Below are 19050 nucleotides of genomic sequence, written 5' to 3'. Positions count from 1 at the left end.
GCGGGCCCCGGGGCCCGAGGAGCGGACAGGACGGCAGGAAGGAGGACAAAGCGGGCGAGGGAGGCGGGCGGGCGGCGGGACCGGGGGGCCGGGGCCCCTGCAGGGCCCCCCACGCACGCCCCGTTTGTCCGTATGCGCAGCAAATCCAAGCCCTGCTGGCCCCCCCCAAGAGCGAGGAAGGGGAGAAGAGGAGCCGCAAACCCGAGAAGGAGACGCGCCGGAGCGGCCGGGCCACCAACCACGACAGCTGCGATAGCTGCAAGGAGGGCGGGGACCTGCTCTGCTGCGACCACTGCCCGGCCGCCTTCCACCTCCAGTGCTGGTGAGTGAGCGAGCGAGGCCGCCCGGCCGCCTCCGCGCCCGCCTGCCTGCCCCAGGGCGAATAACGGGAGCGGGGGAGCCCCGGCGCCCGCTCCCTCCCTCTCTCCCTGCAGCCGCCCGTGGCCCGGCCTGATTGGCCCCGAGCTCGGGGCCGCCGCTGCCGCCGCCGGAGAGCAACGGGGCGGCCCGGAGGGGAGGGGCCGCGGCGGCGGGGTGGGGTTGGGGGGGCTCGGCTGGGCCGTCTTTGCCTCTGTTTACAACATGGCGACCCGCCTTTAAATTATATTTTTATTCTCAGCGCCATTTTGGCTGCAGAGACGCTGTGCCGGCGCCGCGGCAGCCCCGGGAGACCAGCCCCGGCCCCTGCCCGCCCCGTGCGACCCCTGCCCGCGGTCAGCTGTCCCGGGTGCCCATTGCGCGGCTTCCTCGCTGGCTAGGCTGGCTTGGTCCCGGGCTGGGAAATCCTTAGCCACCGGGGCGGAAGTGTGTGCCCGCCAGCCCAGGGAGGCCGGGCCAGCGCCGGCTCCTCTCCTGCCAACCCAACCAGGGGAAGGGGGCCTGCAGGCAGTGGAGCTGGGCGCTAGGCGCCGGCCGCCTCCTCCGCCGCAGCCGCAGCCGCTGCGGCTCAGCCCACAACCATCTGGCCGAGGGGCGTTTAAACTGGAGCTCCCGCCCCTCCCCTCTCTCTCCTGCCCTCCCCTCTCCTCCTAAAAGGCCTCGGCGCCTCGGGAGCCCAGATTGCCACTGGGCCTGGGCCTCTCCACAGCAACAGTTGACACCGGCCTGCAGCTGAGGCACAGCTGGACTGATGGGAGATGGGGAGAGAGCAAGCCGGGCTGGGCTGAGAGGAGGGCGCCCTCGCCCTCCCCACTTCTTCAGTCGAATTCTCTCCTTCCCCAATTTGTGGTGGAGCAGAATGCTGTTTGCTCCATATTTGTGCTCATTGTAGGGGTTTGAACCACTTATTAGACTGATTAGGGAGTGTATAGAAATTAAGGTTGTGGTCAGAAGTTATGTGGGAAGAGGCTTGTTACTGTTCCCAAGATAGTTTGGTCCAGGAGTGCACCCTAGCTTGGAGTGCCGCTGGGGCAGAAATGTTTATCCTGCAGGAATCTTTGCTGCCAGCTTTTAAAATGTTTATGATGAAATGACTAATGCCATAAAGGAGGGGGCCCTGCCTTTCAAAGTACAGTATCCACTTCCTGGGATGTGGAATGCAACTGGAGGGAAGTCTTCGAGGCTGTCTCTGGGCTATTGGAAGTGCAGTTGAATTTCTGTACCTGAAGGGTTTGCTGTGAATTGACAGTTTCAATAGTTCTTGTTTCAGATTGTGATTGTTTGGTAGATGTCATACTGGGGCCAGATTGTGGACTGGGTTTGTGAAGTAGGTTAATGTTTTACTCTTGGATGTAGTTGGTTGTTAGCTGTAGAACTTGGATATTTGATAAGGCCCTCCTTAGTCTCCTGCCTTTAAAGCTGGGCCTGTTGTTTCAAACTTTGGGCATTGTACAACTGTGCATTGTTTTGCAAAGTGTTAAACCCAACTCCTGAGTTTTTATATTAATCAGTTGAGGCTGTCTTGTCAAGCTGTAATAAATTTTTTTTTTCCACTCTAGCTGTAGTGAAATTCTGGTTTGTCCAGATTGCATTTCATTGAACAAAAATTATTTTTTTCCCTCTGTGAATTGTGATGGTAGTGGTAATTGGCAACTTGAGACCCCTGTTAAGGTAGGGCATGTGTTTTCTTCTGTACTTAAAGATGATGGACCTGAACGTACCACTGACAACTTAAAGTAATGTTTAAATCATAAAACACCCTTTTGTTTATGTTGAGGTAGGGGCAGTCTAATTTCTATTTCTTCCTGATTTTAGAAAACAATGCCCTTTGGTATTGGTGAGGAAGCTGGAAGCTCTATTTTCAGATAGGAATTCCTGATAACTCATCCTGTAGACTGGGCTTATTATCCCATTCTTCTGCCACCTATATCATTCACTGTACTTCCAGACTGATAGTAATCTGACTAATTCTTATCAAAGTTGTCCTTCTTGGAGGTTTTTTTTTTCACTCCTGTCCTTACAAAAATTGACTCAACTTCATGAGTTATACATGACTCCATATGGGGTTCAGGTTCAACTCATCCTTATAGGAGTTGTTTAGAAACAATGTTGACTTGCACAATCTTTTTCTTCAACTTCTCATTGCATATTACTTTGATAAACATAACAATAACTGCTTACTCCATCTTTGCTGAATGCATTAGTGTGTAGCTAGAGTTTTGTAAATCCTTTAAGGTAAAGCGTTTTGCTACCATATTTCTTTATTCACAGCTCAGTGGGGTGAGTCTTTTTAAGTCTTCCTGGATATCTTGTCAGCCTAAATTGTGAAAAGGACCTGGTAAAATGTCTCAAACAATTCTAGACAAATTTTAGATCCTGGTTTCATGACATTGCACTGAACCATGAGATTTTTTACCAAGGGAGCTAAAAGAAGGAAATGATCAGGCCAAGTCAGCTGTTTTCCTGACCTTTCTTTTCTTTAGCCTGTTTTATTCTGTGAGAACGGTGATTTCTCTCTCAATTAGGCTAGCACACCTGTTTCTTTCCTGGATCTTTTTCTGTGAGAGAGCAGAGTGGTAGTTTAGGCAAGTCACTGCCTAACCTAATGATGTCACTGAACAATAAGAGTGTAGGAAATGACGTAAGCACTTGTTTAAGTGACAGTTGAATCATTTATCCAAGTTTAATTGGTACATCTATTAATTCATATTGGTGGGAAGGGATACCAAGCCTGTGTTAGATGAGGTGGAAGAAGGATCTCTTTTTTAAATGTTCCCTGAGCATCCAAATTACAAAGCTTTCTGAAAATGCCAGTCACACAGTGGATTAACTCCTAAGATGAATTTGAAGTTACGCTGAGCCTATGTTTACTAGGCCATCTTTCTGATTGAAATGGGAATGATTGTCCCCATAGCAAACTGAACATTGATGGGGTTGAGTATTGGATTTGGTGAAAGACATTCTGATCTCCTCTTACCAAGCTCTTAACTCCAAAGTGAATTAGGAACTGAGACTGTCCCATTGAACAGGCATCTCTACCTTACCTCACTCAGCATGCTTGCTTCCCGTCAGACAGATTTCTGCAGCATTTGCCTCCGCATGTTATATTTGGAATTGTTGGCTGGGTTTCCTCTCGCTGGTGTTGGCAGCGGGATGCAAAATGAGGTTTTCGAAGAATGAGTAAAAAAGTCTCTGCTGCAAGGGCAAAACTGAGCTCGCCTTAGAGTTCTGCATATTATTTTCAGCGAGTCACAGCAAGAGAGGTTTCTCACGTGAAGTAGAAAACTGCCACCTTGAACTGGCATGTAGAACATCCTGATGATTGGCTAGGATAGGTTTTTCCTGGTTTTGTCAGGTCCATGAGCTGCTTCTGGTATACTGCCATGTGACTAAGGAACTCTCTTAGTAGGATTGAGAAATTAGAAGGATCTGATTTTGAGATGGAACTTGTGAGGTGTGTGCTGGCCAGTGACACTTCTGAGCTGTTTTCAACTGCTTCTTTGAGCAGTTTCTAAGCTGTAGTGGACAAACCTTTTTCTTTGTATTTGCTGTATTTTGATGAAATCTGCATATTTTAAAAATTGTAAGTGCTCTATTTAAACTTTTAGCTTAAATGTTTAATTTACATTTAAGTGGTTGCTTCTCAAATTTGGTTTAAACACCTATGGGTAATTTTCTATACAAGATAATCTTCTAGAAAGCTTCATTTCAGAGGCTTGAAGAAATCAGTCCATTTAAAAAAAGACAAAGGACTTAATATTAGTTGTATATTTACCAAAATTTATATAATCTAAGTGGCTTAAGGACAATTGAGGGTAAGAAGAAAAGGCTCGGGTTGAAAAAGGAGGTAAAATTCTCCTGAAACACATAAATTATCATGGTCTTTGAAGTAACTTAGTAAGATTCAAAAAGTCATTATCATACTCTGTAGGAAGATAGGTTACAGTTATAATCTTATCGATCTAATAGTATATTCCTTTGTTTCAGTTCTCAAAACACTTCAGTAATAGACATCTCTAATGCTTGTGGTTTTTTAAGATTGTAAAATTAACTTGTATACCCTTTGGCTTTTTGTTGTTTAGACTTTTTTTTTTCAATCATGTCTGACTCTTTTGTGACCCTATTTGGGGTTTTCTTGGCAAAGATACTAGAGTAATTTGCCATTTCCTTTTCCATTTTACAGATGAGGAAACTGAGGCAAACAGTTGAGTGACTTGCCCAGGGTCGCCTAGCTAGTAAGTGTCTGAGGTCAGATTTGAACTCATGAAAATTACTCCAGACCAAACTTTTTGCACTGTGCCTATCCTTTGACTTTTTACAAGCATGTAATGGTGTACAGTTCTTTCAGTCATGCTTGTGAATTCTAGAACTGTGGTTCTCTTACATCTATTTTAAGCCCCAATCATGTCTAAAGTTTCAGAGAGAATTTTTTTAAAGCCTAATCAGAGGAGAAATTTCCAATAAATTGTCTAATTTGCACTGAGAAGTAGTTCTGGTTGTCATTGTTGTGTTTTTAATAAAATATATTTAATTTACACTGAGATCAGAATGAAAACAAATTATATATAAAATTCAAAGGAACATAGACATGTGACTCACTTGTTGTTCTTCTGCTGTTTGGTCTTCTACCTCCTTCTAGGTGGTAATTTGACATCTCTAGATCTGAATAAATAGTTAGTGGATAGTTATTTAGCTTAGAGCCAGATACTTTATCTTAGTAAAGACAACTGCAGAGTGATTGACATGTTTTTTTATTCTTTCCACTTTTCTGGTCAAGAATTCTGGAAATGAAAAATGGCCTTTTTCATGTTGTTGTCCAAATCTCTATCTCTATATACTTCTATATTGTGTCTTGTTTCTCTCGTCTCGCTCATGAATTCCCACAATATATCTATGTGTGGCACTAGAAAGAGCCAAATGGGAAGGTATTCTTTGTATCTGTCCTTGTACCTGGAGGCTCTTGGTTTAAGGAGGAAGACTTTAATTGCTGCAATTTGATTTATAAAACAAGTAATTAACAGCTTGCTTTGGAAATTACTTAGGTCAGCTGACTCATTTAAACCCAGGTTAACTACAGGGAAGAGTTGATTATGTTCTATAGTGAACTGACTTGTGAATGTTAGGATCTAAACCCCAACACCAGTAAATGGAAAAAGCATAGAGGAGGAGTGCTTAACATTTTGTGTCCTGGACTTCTTTGGCAGACTGAAGCCTATAGATCCCTTCTCAGAGTGTTTTTAAATTCAAAGGCGTACAATGGAAACCAATTATATTAAAATCAGGATTTTTTGCATCCATCTAATTTTACCTGCCCCTTAAGTTTGATGATACTAGTGGATGCCTTCTCTAGTTCAGGGAGGGAAAGAGATAGGAGGGAGGAAGATCCCTGGGAACTTTAATGTAACAACAAGGAAAATCTTTTTAAAGAAAAAAAGTGAAGGTGTCCTATAGCAAGGCATTAGTACGGCCCTTGGAGTTGCCAAAGTGGTATAAAAGAAAGGAAGCCAGATGTTTGCCTTTGAAAGAGACCACTTGTTTGTCATGTAGGGGAGAAGGGGGTCTTTCGATTTAGGCCTGACCAGATGGCTGATGAAGTTCCTTCTGACTCTTGATTTCGTTGTTGAAATCTGTCTCTCTGATCTCCCCCCCTCTTCAAGTTCCTTAGATATATAAAAAAGCAGGCAGCCCAGGTAGAAAGGGGTTGGTTTGGGATGTGATGGTACATGCTGTGTTGACACACCTTAGGCTCCTGGAAATGTTTTCATCCTTAAGATGCCAGAGGTTTGAATCGCTCTAACAGAAATAGACCTGCTCCCCTCCCTCCCTTCTTGGCTGAAATGCCCTAAGGAGTACTTAGCAGTGGCTATCTCCATTGCTACCCAGTGAGGGACTCTTAGATGTTTCCTCTTCATAACCCTGGTCTCCCCAGAGACAAAACAAGACTATCCCTGTCGGTATGCTAGCTTCCAGAAAGAGGAAGACATTATACTCACTATACATCATAGCTAAATTTTAAGAGAGGGTTTTGGTATTATTGGCTTGTCGTCATGCTCAAAACACAAGGCACAGGTCACTAGCTGACTTCTGCTTATCATTTCAGAATAGTTCAGAAGATCAAGGGAATAACTCTCTTCTACCTCCCCCTTTTTAATAACTGAAATCTTTCTCCTATGATCTTAAAGTCAGTCCTAAATCTCAGTGAAATAAACTTTCAGAAATAGTAGCCATGTTTAAGTACATTGTATGGAATAAAAACAGTGTAAAGAATGAAAATTGAAAAAAGGAAGAAACAATGTCAGTCCATAAAAGTGTATTCAGCCTGTTCTCATTCGATAGCATTCAGTTCACCATAAGATTCTAAGTACTATAAGTACACCTTGCAGAGGCAAACTGAGATTTGTCTGGGACCTGTTTTTGGTGGAAGTTAGTTAATAAGTAACTTCATGGCCTCATCCAAAGAACAGCTGCAAATTTTCCTTTTTGATTCTTATTGCAGTTTCCCAGTGAACTGCTTGAGAATCCAGAGCTAACCCATCTCTTCTGCACATGGCTGAGCAGTGATACCTAGCAATAAACCTTGTTTGGGGAACAGAAATGACGTTGGGATCTTTCCAAGAGTATGGCACCTTTTGTTAAGATAAACATCACAGTCATTTCCCTCTTCCTAATTATGTTCACTTTCCTCTAAGTCAGTAGCTTTGGTGTTTAATTTTTTGCCCTTCTCGTGCTTTTTAGCAAATTTCACAGACTATCTCCCAGGAAATGCTCTCCAGTCTTGAGAGGACAAAAGATAAATAGAATAACAGCAGGATGAGGAGAAACATCCAAGTCTGAACGAACCCAGCTTCAGTCTTTCCCACTGATCTCAGCTCAGCATGAGGCACTTTTTGAAATAAGCTCTAGTGAGCTGGAGATGACTCTCTGTGGGGTTTGAATTTAACAGTGGCCCAAAGACATCACTTTACCTCCAGGCCAGACTGAGGAAAAATCCTCTCTGAATCTCCAGCAAGTTGGATTTCCAAGTGGAGCCCCATTTGTGGCAGCATCTGCCCACTTGCAGGCCTCTGTGCTGCTGTGATCCCAGAGGGATATGAAGTATTACCTTTCTCTTATCTAGGTTCTGCATTTATGACTAGAAAGAACTCAGGGCAGCAGGGAAGCTGATGAACGGCACAAAACTTCAATGAAGGCTGTGGAAATAAGTTCCTCTGTTATAAAAGCAGGCGCCCCAGTGCTCCCCTTGTTTTTCCTTCCATGAGCCCAATGACCTCTAAAGACTTTGGGGGGCTGTTCCACACTCCTACTTCACTAAATCAGTCAGAAGGTAGTTTAGTTGTCTTTGTTCAGAGATTGAACTATGTACCAGTCTTTTTTCATTTTGAGGAGCTGGTCTTAGTTTTTCCAGAGATTTAGAGGAAGTTTTCTAAAGAGTCCCTTCTGGACTGTCAGGTGGCTATTCTGTGTTATTAACCAGTGAATTATGAAGATGGGACTCTAATAAGCCAATTAAATGTTTATGGACTCAGCTTTCCTATTTCAACATTTAGGCTTTAGTTCATTTTCCTTAGTTTGCATAATAGCCTCTTGGAAGTAGAAAGGAATTCCTCCTTTGCAGAAGTGGAAGAATCTGGATGAGGAATTTTGTGTGAACCGTCACAGAGTTGGCATGTCGGTTTTGCTGAATCTATTTTCTCTCATCTTCATTATGATGGATGCCTAGATAATGGAGGGGCAGGGATTATTTGAGAATGAAAGATGATGTTTAAAGATATCAGTAAGAAAGAAAAAAGTGCCACTGATGTTAACTGTTTGGTAAGCACTAATTTGTCAAAGGGCTTGAGTGTTTTTATACACACATACTCTCCCTTGTCTTTTTTCTTTCCTCTTTGGTCTTGTCTGGCATTGATGAGAATTAATCATCCTACCTTAGTGACCTGACATTCTCTGTGAAATGACCATTTTCTCCCCTTTCATATAATTGGGTATGCATACCACCTCTTTAATGATGTTGAAGAAATTTTATTCTGAAAAGTATCTGCAATCTCTTTCATTAAGATGTGGTCTCACTTCCTAGCTGTGTGATCCTGGGCAAGTCATTTACTCCCCATTGCCTAGTCCTCTTCTGCCTTAGAACTAATACACAGTATTGATTCTAAGATGGAAGGTACTTTAAACAAACAAACAAAAAAGATGTGGTCAAAGGATCCTGTCAGTAGGGCCTGTATACAGGCTTCATTTCTTAAGGAGGCTTTCTTAAAATTTCATTATATTTGTGTACATGAAATTTAGAACAATCATTCTTTGCATATAAATCATCCCAAAATTTTAGCCTAGACTCTTTGAGGAAGACAGTGCCTGAGGGGTAAAGGATGACTTTCCATCTTAGAGTTAGCATGTTCAGTGTCTAACTAGGTCACTAGGGGTAAGAATCTGGGAGGTTTCTCAGAAGCCCTAGTGGGCACTTATCTGCAGCCCCAAACCTGGGCCCAGCACAGCTTGACAGCCCGCCCATGAGATTACTTAAATAATGTAGGGCAGGGAGGCCTGAGGTTTATAAGTAGAACTAGAGAGAGTAAAGCTTACATGCGTTAGCTCAGATAATGTTCTCTAATAAGGTCCTGTGAAGGAGGAAAATAAATGAAGTAAAAACCTCATCTCTAATTTAACTATTTTAGACAAAGTGATTTATTAGAGCTTTTCATCTCTTGAACCTTTGCTGAATTTAAGGTGCAATATCCAGAAGTTTTAACTCTCCCAGTCTGACTCACTGCATTTTAGCTCTTGGATCACTGAATGTGATAATCTAGTAAGGTTTAGCCCCAGTTGAAAAGAAAAACTCAGCACCTAGTATCTCATACCTCAGATATTTATGAAATGCATAGGTTCACTTGTTGGACTGTTTATCCCAGTGGAACATTCCCTCTGATTATTAGAAATTTATTGAGACTGGAATTTTATCTAGTTTTAAAAGCAAGTGAAATTTCAGCATGTTCTCTGAAGTGAATGAATTGAGTAATCATTAAAATAATATGCTGCCAACCTATCTCCCAGGACAGACTTTTTAGAATTGTGGACTAGTCTAAAGTGTGGTAGACCAGCCCAGAACACTGAGGAAATCAGACTCTGTGACATAGGAAGCCAACTATTAGGAATCTTTTAGAGAGTAGCAAAGGTGAACACCTGACCTTAGTAGCTGTTAGTTTTATAATCTTTTTTTTTTTCCTCCCAAGATGCTTTGGCTTGCAACGATCTTCTCCAGGTGTCCCCTGCTGGGAGGATGCCACAGGCCAACTCTGCAAAGAAACATGTAATTTGGGGGCACAGTTAGCCTGTTTAACTTGTGTGCCTCTGGAAATGACGCAAGGGGCTGAATTTCTCAATGGGGCATTTGTAATGCCCTGGCACTCCCATTGGTTTCCTTCTTAGCACTCTGCCACTGGGGCTGTGCATGAGAAAACCAGTGATCCTTGTTCTTTATGGAGTTAGCAGGACAGCTGTATTTGCGTCAGTAGCTGGAATAAAGGAGGTTTGGGGGAGAGCCCCTGTGGAGCTCTCTTCTCTTTTTGCCTTTTATATTATTGGCATACTTCAACATGGCCATCATCTTTCCTACCTCCATAAAATGGCCCTTCTTTCAGAAGACAAACTGGAATACATGGCCAGAGATCTTAAATTTCTTCCTAAGATTTGGATTTTATTCCCTCAAAATAAGTAGCACTAAATTTGAACAAAACCATAAATCTTTTTTATCCTTTTTTTTTTTTTTTTTTTTTAAACCTTAACAAACATCTCTTTTTCTAGGACTATTGCTGGTTTAAGAGGCCCATTTTTGTGTTGCTACTGATCCCTCTATAAATCAAGACAGCCACTAGGAGGCCAAAAAGTCGTTGTGGGCATTTCAGTTATCCCCTTAAACCTCCTACTTTGAATCCCATCAACTTGTATCCTCAGTTGGTTAGAAGTTGCCAGACCAGGCTGAGAGAGGATAGAGCAGCCTTAAGCCTATCTTAACCATGATGCCAAATATAATTCCAGGATTTTTTCCACTGGTGGTCCTTAAATGTATAAGAGCCATGAAAATCAAGGCTATTCGGTCCTATTGTTTACTTGCTGAAATATCTCTTTCCCCTTCCCTAATTGGAGAGGGGATAATAAAATCCTAGTTTTCCGGGCAGCTGGGTAGCTTAGTGCATTGAGAGTCAGGCCTAGAGACAGGAGGTCCTAGGTTCAAATCCAGCCTCAGACACTTCCCAGCTGTGTGACCCTGGGCAAGTCACTTGACCCCCATTGCCCACCCTTACCACTCTTCCACCTAGGAATCCAATACACAGAAGTTAAGGGTTTTAAAAAAAATCCTAGTTTTCCTAGGATTTATAAGGGCATTATTAATCTTATTCTTATTAGGTCCCATTGGAAACTCTGCCAAAGATAACTAAATAAGAAATCTGGAGACCTGGAGAATTCAGAATTCTTCCAGAAGGGATGCTACAAGTTCACTGTTTTTTGTGATGTTTTTGTTTTTTGTTTTGATTAAATTAATGGTAACTGGCAGGCATATATGTGTATGCATTCAAACATTGTATTTACTGGTGTTTCTGTTAGGTTTTGTTTTGGGTTTTTTTTTTAACGTTTAGTATGAAGATATTTTCTCAGACCAAGTAGAATAGATTGAGCAAAATTCCTTCTTGAAGTTTTTCCATCTCTTCCTTTTTTCTCTGCCCAAATACTCCTAACCTTTTGGCATACTTAAGATTTCGAGGTCTAGAACCCCTCTGTCTTAATATTAGTGTTACTTAGTTGCAAGTTGTGTACCTCTCTGGGAAACCAAGATGAGCCTTAGCCATATCTTTGCACAGTCCTTGGGAGATGTCTCTGAAATAAAATGTCTTCTCCAGCTCCCTTTCTCCCTTCTTTTTTCTTTTGCTTCCTTCTGTTTTTCTCTCCTCCCTTGCAGCTCCATATTGAAAAACTGCTTTTGTTCAATGGATAATTAACACATTCTGTGAAGCAACAGGTCCCACTGGTAGCAAAAAAAAAAAAAAATGTTAATTTAGTGTAAGTTCATGTGTATTAATAGATGAGGAAGGTAAGAGAGAGCAGAGCCAGATAAACCACATTGGTATCTGACTTGAAATAGATCCTCTTAATTAGAGCCCAGAACCATGACAACTACCACCATCTTCCACCTGCAGTGGGGAGTCACCCTCATTAGTGAATGAATGCCACATTCTAAAGGAAAACAGGATGCAGTTCTTTGGCTCTGAGTTGGGATCATCTAGTGGTGGGTGAGCAGAGCTCAGAGCTTGGCCATACAGAGGTCCAGCAGTATAGTCGTTGCATTTAGCTAGGTGAGGTTTTTTTGTGGGGTTTTTTTTTTTCCTGTTGGATGACTGTTAACTTGGTTGCCCTCCAGAAATACTATTAACACTAAGATCTAGACACTTTCATCAGCAAACAGACAGGTCATTTGGATTAGAGCTTCATGAAGGGAGAATAGAATGAAACTGTGATCTGCATCCTTGGGTTAGTAGGGGACCTACAAAGCTGTGAGATCACAGCTCCATCTGAGGATTTTGGATAGAGCAGTGCTGTACAAATTAATTTGGTGGGAGGGCTGTTTGTAAAATAAACATCCCTGACCAGCTTTGATTGGTTTGTATGCAGATGCTTTGTTAATGTCTTGCCAGGATTCTCAAACCTCACTGTATGGATGATTTAAATAGTGAACTTTGAGAAGCACATCTCTCAGTTGTACTGCCTTCTAAGATTCATTGCTTTGTCTACAAACTGTTTTATAGCTAGCAAAATATCATTAAGATCAGGTAATAGCAGTTAAAATAAATAGTGTGCTAGAAAGCAGAACACTTTGGCTAGGAGCTGAAGATGAAAACTTTTACAAATGTATGTAGAAGAAAAACTCATCCCCAGAAGTGGAGAAGGATAGGGAGAGCAAAGGATTTATTGATTTCTGACCATGATCTTAATTTTTTTTTTTAAATCCTTACCCTCCATCTTGGAGTCAATACTGTGTATTGGCTCCAAAGCAGAAGCAGAAGAGTGGTAAGGGCTAGGCAATGGGGTTCTAGTGACTTGCCCAGGGTCACACAGCTAGGAAGTGTCTGATGCCATATTTGAACGTAGGACCTTCTTTCTCTAGGCCTGGTTCTTAATCCACTGAGCCACCCCAGCTACCCCTTGGCCGTGATCTTATTAAGAATTAGTGTTGCAGAGTCCAGAAATAAAATAGAGATCTTTAGTCTCCTGACCAGCTGTAAGTTGTTTCAGTCTGGCCAGCCCCAGTTCAAAAGACAAAGCCATTTCTGGATTCCCCTCCCTCCTTAGAAATTGATTCACTCTCAGAAGATCTATTGAAAACATCCAGGTAGATTGAAAGTTCTATTGCTGGAAGATAAGTCTCCCTGCTGCAAGAACACAACCTCTCCCTCCCCTGAAACCTCTGAAATCTGAAGATTTCAAGCATCTCAGGATTTTGTTGTTGTTCAATCATGTCCATCTCTCTGTGACCCTATTTGGGGTGTTCTTGCCAAAGATAGTGGAATGGTTCTCCATTTCCTTCTGTAGCTCATTTTGTAGATGAGAAGACTGAGGCAAATAGGATAAAGTGACTTGCCCAGGGTCACAGAGCTAGTATCTGGCATCAGATTTGAACTCAGATCTTCCCTGACTTCAGGTTTTATGTTTTACCATCTGGTTGTCTTGTTCCATCTAACAACAAGCATTAATTTTTTTTTTCCTCTAAAAATAATCACTGGATAATAGTATTTTAGAGCTTACAAGGGACCATGGATAGAAACAATCCAATATAACCCCCTAATTTTATAGGTAAAGAAAGCAAATCTAGACTTGCCTTCTAGTCATCATACAATTAGTTTGTGTCAGTGCTGCAACTGGGTCCCTCCTGTCTTGAGTTTGTTCTCCTGAATCTCCTAAAACTCAGGAGAGTAGGAGCCAAGCCAGTGTCCCGTTATAGCACTAAAAATAGATAACTCTTATGACACCTTCCATTCACTCCAATATCCCTAAACATTGAAATCTTTGATTTTGTATGGCTACAAAGTTTCCATTTGAATCTCTTTGTTTTATTAAGTGTCAGTCTGATTTTCAGATTTGCTATTTTCATGTACGCCAATCTTCTCCTGTATTTGATTATAAAGTCCTCAAGGTATTAAGATATTGAATTCAGAGTTTAGGTTGAGGCTTTTATTCCACCAAACTTTGAACAAAGTAAACAAGCAATATCTTTATAACTAATTCTGGCAATTGAAAGAATGGATTTCTCTTACTACACACTTCCTAATAAAGTAATTCCTCACTCCTAGAACTTTTCACTCTCAATGCTTTCCTTCTGTCCAGTGCTTTATAAAAGAAAATTTGATCATTTTTGTTCCATTTGGAGGGGAGGGGAGAGGATGTACTGGGATACTTTGACAGTTTGGGGGTTTTTTTTGTTGTTGTTTATTTGTTGTTGTTTTTTAAACCCTTACCTTCCGTCTTGGAGTCAATACTGTGTATTGGCTCCAAGGCAGAAGGGTGGTAAGGGTAGGCGGTGGGGTTCAAGTGACTTGCCCAGGGTCACGCAGCTGGGAAGTGTCTGAGACCAGATTTGAACCTAGGACCTCCCGTCTCTAGGCCTGGTTCTCAATCCACTGAGCTACCCAGCTGCTCACATGGGGTGTTTTTTAAATTCCAAATTACGTGATCATCTTTGCAGACTCTCAGAAGTGGTACTGAGTTTAAGGATACACAAACCCTTTTACTAGAGAAATTCAACTTTGAGACATGGCAGCTGATAATTGAGTTCTATAGAGAGTAAGTTTGAGACAGCCCTCAGAACTTCACAATCTCTTCTCCAAAGAGTTTCATTCCTGTTTATGTGATAGTGATATGAAGTAGTACTCAGTCTATTTGCAAAACAACCTCTTTAGGAACTGGTTCCTCAGCTTATCCCCCAGTGCAATCAGGCTTCCCTGTTTTGGTTTCATAATGTCTTTTCTACCTAGAAATAGGAGTTGGAAAGCCACCTTTGAAATAACTAGAAATAAGTTGAGAGAGGACCTATGGCAGGGCTGAGGGGTGGAGGATGGGGTACTCTCTTAAGAAGGAGGATTTTGTCAAGGAAGTCTCTTCTGTGTTCCAGCTCAAAAATAGTTTCTAAACAAGGCTCATTCTTTTCAGAAGACAGGCGTACCCTCTCTTTTGATCCTGTTTTAAGATGATTCTCTTTCATAGAGTATACTTTTCAAATTCTCTCATTTCAGTCTATCCCTGATAAAGTTGGTAACTTTTGTTTTAAGTGAGCAAAGAAATATCCTTCATTCTCCTCATTCTGTCTTCTAGCACACAGGAGAAATATTCTAACTCCCCAAACCTTTTATTCCCTATAGTGTCTCTTGCTTTTTCCCCAGTGATTCCACACCTTTGTGCACACCCAACAAGAATTCTGAGAGCAGATGAGAAAACATAGTCTTTGAGAGACTCTTCTGGTGACAGTTCGTCAGAAAGGAGCAGAGATGAGAATACAATTGTTTTTAAAAATTAAAATAGTAAGGGCTACATACCCTGCTGGAGAACATGCAAATATCCAGTCTTTCCTCTCCTTATTTAAGTTACATAGAAAAAAAGAGAATCATTTCATGTGTGATACAATCAAATATTTCGTGCATACATACAAAACAAAACCAACTAATTTTTGTTTTTAAGGGGACCTGTGATTTCAAGTGTTTTAGGGCTCCCTGGTGAGTCATTTTTTTGGTTCCCAATGCAGATCTACACCTTCCTTGCAACTTGAAGTTGCCTTGCCCCAGGTTATGTCTGAGGAGCACTTGAAGGTGGGTCTTCTAAGTCTGAGGCTAGTTCTCTGCCCCTACTATGTCACCCTTAGGTAACCAAAGCAAAAGCTTCCTAACATAACCACTAAGGATTGGGTTAGGTCACAGGAGTTTGGAACCATCCATTCCCATCCTTGTTGGCTCAACATTTAGCCAATCAACAGGTTTCTTTGCCTTCAGTATGTGTGAGACATTGTTGGGGCTGTGCAAAATCACCCCCCTGCAAAGGAGACACCATGGGTCTAGTATAAAAAGAAAGTTTCTGACTCCACATTTGTATTTATATTTGCATTATATTTGCATTATTTCTTATGCCTTCTCTCTTAGCAGTTGCAAGACTTGCAGAGTTCATGATGATATTCCCACCTAACAGTTGGAAAAACAAGCTAGTTAGTGGTAGATCCAGAACCAGGGTCCAACTCTTCTGACTCCCACTCCAGGGTCTTTCCAATTGAATAAAAGTCAGAAGGGTTACAGAGATTTGAGATGAGAAAGTATAGGCACAGAGATGCCCATGGGAGTTGTAACCTCTGTCAGACAAGACCATTGAGGCCAGGAGACCATCTGCTCCCCATAGCCTGATTAACTATTGGGTGGCCTTTGCCTTGACTATTCTAGAATCTCCTTCTTTGCAGTAAAGAAAGAAAGCCTAACAAATGAGCATATGGCTGTTGTTGTTTTTTTGTTTGTTTGTTTTTTGTTTGTTTGTTTTTTGTTTTTTTTAATTTAAATAGCAAGTCTTGTTTTTATTTCCTGAAATGACCCTGTCAGCTAACTTTCAGCTTGACTTCTTGAGACCTTGGCCCTGCCCTCCTTATCTGCCCAGCTTTATCTGGAAGCAGATTTCCTTGAAAAGTGCTGTCATCCTGCTTTGGTTTATCTGCCCAGGGCACTCATTCACTTCTTAGAGCCCTTTCAATCAATCCACTGGGAGTAAAAATTTCCTAGTGACCCTGGCTAATTCCCCTTCCCCTCACCTTCTTTCTGTATATATGTCCTGGAATATGTGTATATAAGGAAGAGCATAAAGGTTAAGGCTAGTGGGTTGGTGAAACAGATCCTAATCAAGAATTGGCCTTCAGTGAAGCTTTTATTTATTTGTTTGTTTGTTTTGTTTTGTTTTAAGTTTTTTTTGGTTTTTTTTTTTAAACCCTTAACTTCTGTGTATTGACTTATAGGTGGAAGAGTGGTAAGGGTAGGCAATGGGGGTCAAGTGACTTGCCCAGGGTCACACAGCTGGGAAGTGTCTGAGGCCGGATTTGAACCTAAGACCTCCCGACTCTAGGCCTGGCTCTCAATCCACTGAGCTACCCAGCTGCCCCTGTTTGTTTTGTTTTGTTTTAGGCCCTTACCTTCCATCTTGGAGTCATTACTGTGTATTGGCTCCAAGGCAGAAGAGTGGTAAGGACTAGGCAATGGGGGGTTAAGTGACTTGCCCAGGGTCACACAGCTGGGAAGTGTCTGAGGCCAGATTTGAACCTAGAACCTCCTGTCTCTAGGTCTGGCTCTCAATCCATTGAGCCACCCAGCTGCCCCTTCGGTGACGCTTTTAATGGAACAGTCCATAACACAGTCTAGGGAAGTAGATGTTTTTGTCCTGCCCTTTTTTCTTATGGATGAGGCCATCTAGGCAATACGAGTGAAGATAACTGGCCTAGAAAATAGGAGTGGAAGTTGGTGCAGTTGACATTTACCCCTAGTCCAATGATTCCCAAAGTGGGCGCCACCGCCCCCTGGTGGGTGCTGCAGCGATGTGGGGAGGCGGTGATGGCCACAGGTGCATTTAGCTTTCCTATTAATTGCTATTAAAATTTTTTAAAAATTAATTTCCAGGGGGTTAAGTAATATTTTTTCTGGAAAGGGCCAAAAAAGTTTGGGAACCACTACCCTAGTCCTTTGGTGTCTGAGACATGTCTGAGCAGGCCTTATGCCTCCAGTTTTCTGTCTTCTGATAAGCAACCCCCTGAGATGATAATGAGGCCTTCAAGGAGCTTTGGAAAAGGAACTAGAACTAAGGTTGACCTTTACAGGTTTGTTATTTATTCTCCGGTGAAGCACATCAGGGTGTTGAGTAATTTCAGAGATCTGCTATTGGTTTGGGTCTAAACTCTAAGGGTGACAACAGCAGTTTTCAGCTCAGTTGCTGAAAGGTGAATATTTGTTCACAATTCAGTGGTGTTTCTGGTATTTCTCACACTTGCTGGAGGGAATAATTGGTGTCAGGGCCAAATAAGTCATTTCTAGGAACTAAAACCCAAGAACTGCCTAGGTATATTGTGTGCCTAGGAACATAAAATTCTTTACAAATACATTTGTGACTCCTCTAAAGACATAGATTTCAGTAGGACCCAATCTTGGCAAAACCCCACAGAAACTGATGAAGAGCCAGTTCCAAGTTGCCCCTGGGTTCAGCTGACAACATGATTCATAGAGTCTTCAAAGCCCAGGGTGCCAAACAAGAGTCTATCCTGGGATGCTCTATTTGGCTTCTCTTTTCTAACATAGGGAAAGTGGTCCTGACCAAAGGTCTATTGGGAATCCCAACCGACCTATGAAGAGAAAGCCCGTTGTGTTGTGTGCTGTGCTGATTGCCCATTCAGAACAAGGGGTTGGGAGCATGCAGTGGGTAGTGGGGCTTGTTTCTCCTCCATTTGAGTGTTCCTGAGCTGGCCCTTGTCCCTCCTTGCAGTAACCCTCCACTGAGTGAAGAGATGCTGCCTCCTGGGGAGTGGATGTGTCATCGGTGTACTGTTCGACGAAAGGTAAAAGGCTTCTTTCTGGAGACTGTTAATGAGCAAACTTCCTGATCAGCTGCTTTTGAAATTTTTGAATTTTCTGTCTGCCAACCCCTTTTCACTCCCTCATCATAAAGATATTCATTCAACTTCTTTCCTTTATCCCATTGCCCTGGAACACCCTCCCTACCCCATCTGGAATACCAGTGTTACCCAATAGGAGAGAAAAAACTTAACTTGGGGTTACAGAGACAGGTAAAGGAAGAAGATTATCTTACAGAGACTTCACTAAGGAGCCAATAGCCAAAGTAGTCATATCCCTGCCATTTGGGGAATTTTCTTTCTCCAAGCTCTTGGTAAAATCTCAGGTTGTCCTGAAGGTGGCAGCTATCCCCACAGTTAGAACTAGCTTTTCTGTTAGAATGGAATTTAACCAACAACAGACCATAAAGGTATGGCTGTTACCCCCAACTCAATAAGAATAGAACCTAACCCATCCTAAGGCAAAGAAATCACTGGAGGGTGAAATATGGTCAGATATTTGGCTAGATAGAGTAGCAGGAGGAAGACCCGAACCTTAGATCACCCATCCCTTCCCACCCTACTCCATCATTCTTAGTCTGAGCCAGGAGCATTTGTGCCTTTAGCACTGCTTTTCCCCATGTTTTAGTACTTGCTCTAGGAACATATTCGAGTTTTCCACTCTGAGAACTTCTTAGAAAAGTTCCCAAAAGAAAGCTATATCTTAAGGAAATGGATTTGTGATTCTGTCCAGAGTATTTGAAGTCCAGCCTTTATACTGTGGACCTTGGATTGTGGCCCACAGAGACTGGAGATTTAGAGCCACCCAAACCCTTTGGTAAATCAGTGATTTGACTTTGCTTTCTCATGACATCACTGTATTTTCAGTGGCCCTAGAACATGATGTCATAGTGAATGATGACTTCCTTGTTTGCAAAAACAGGATGAGGCAGTGATGCAAAGAGATTGTGGTTTATATGTGTAACATAGTCCTCAGCCTTTTAAGAATAAGGTAAACAGTGTTGCGGACTTGATTTTTCAAATGTGTGCACAAGGTTCCTGTTTAA

At 42.2% G+C, this 19050-nt stretch overlaps 1 protein-coding gene across 1 annotated transcript in view; it reads left to right on the top strand.

The window, feature by feature from the left end:
- PHF12 (PHD finger protein 12) overlaps nt 1-19050 on the top strand; it is a 46162-nt gene that overhangs the window by 10076 nt on the left and 17036 nt on the right. The window contains 3 exon segments of the mRNA XM_044672874.1: nt 45-111; nt 114-322; nt 17917-17989. Of these exon segments, the coding sequence (XP_044528809.1) occupies nt 45-111; nt 114-322; nt 17917-17989 (349 nt within the window).

Source organism: Gracilinanus agilis, chromosome 4 (assembly GCF_016433145.1).
Source record: "Gracilinanus agilis isolate LMUSP501 chromosome 4, AgileGrace, whole genome shotgun sequence".
NCBI lineage: Eukaryota > Metazoa > Chordata > Mammalia > Didelphimorphia > Didelphidae > Gracilinanus > Gracilinanus agilis.
The sequence above is the reverse complement of the archived record's forward strand: the minus strand, read 5'-3'. Positions and strand labels throughout refer to the sequence as shown.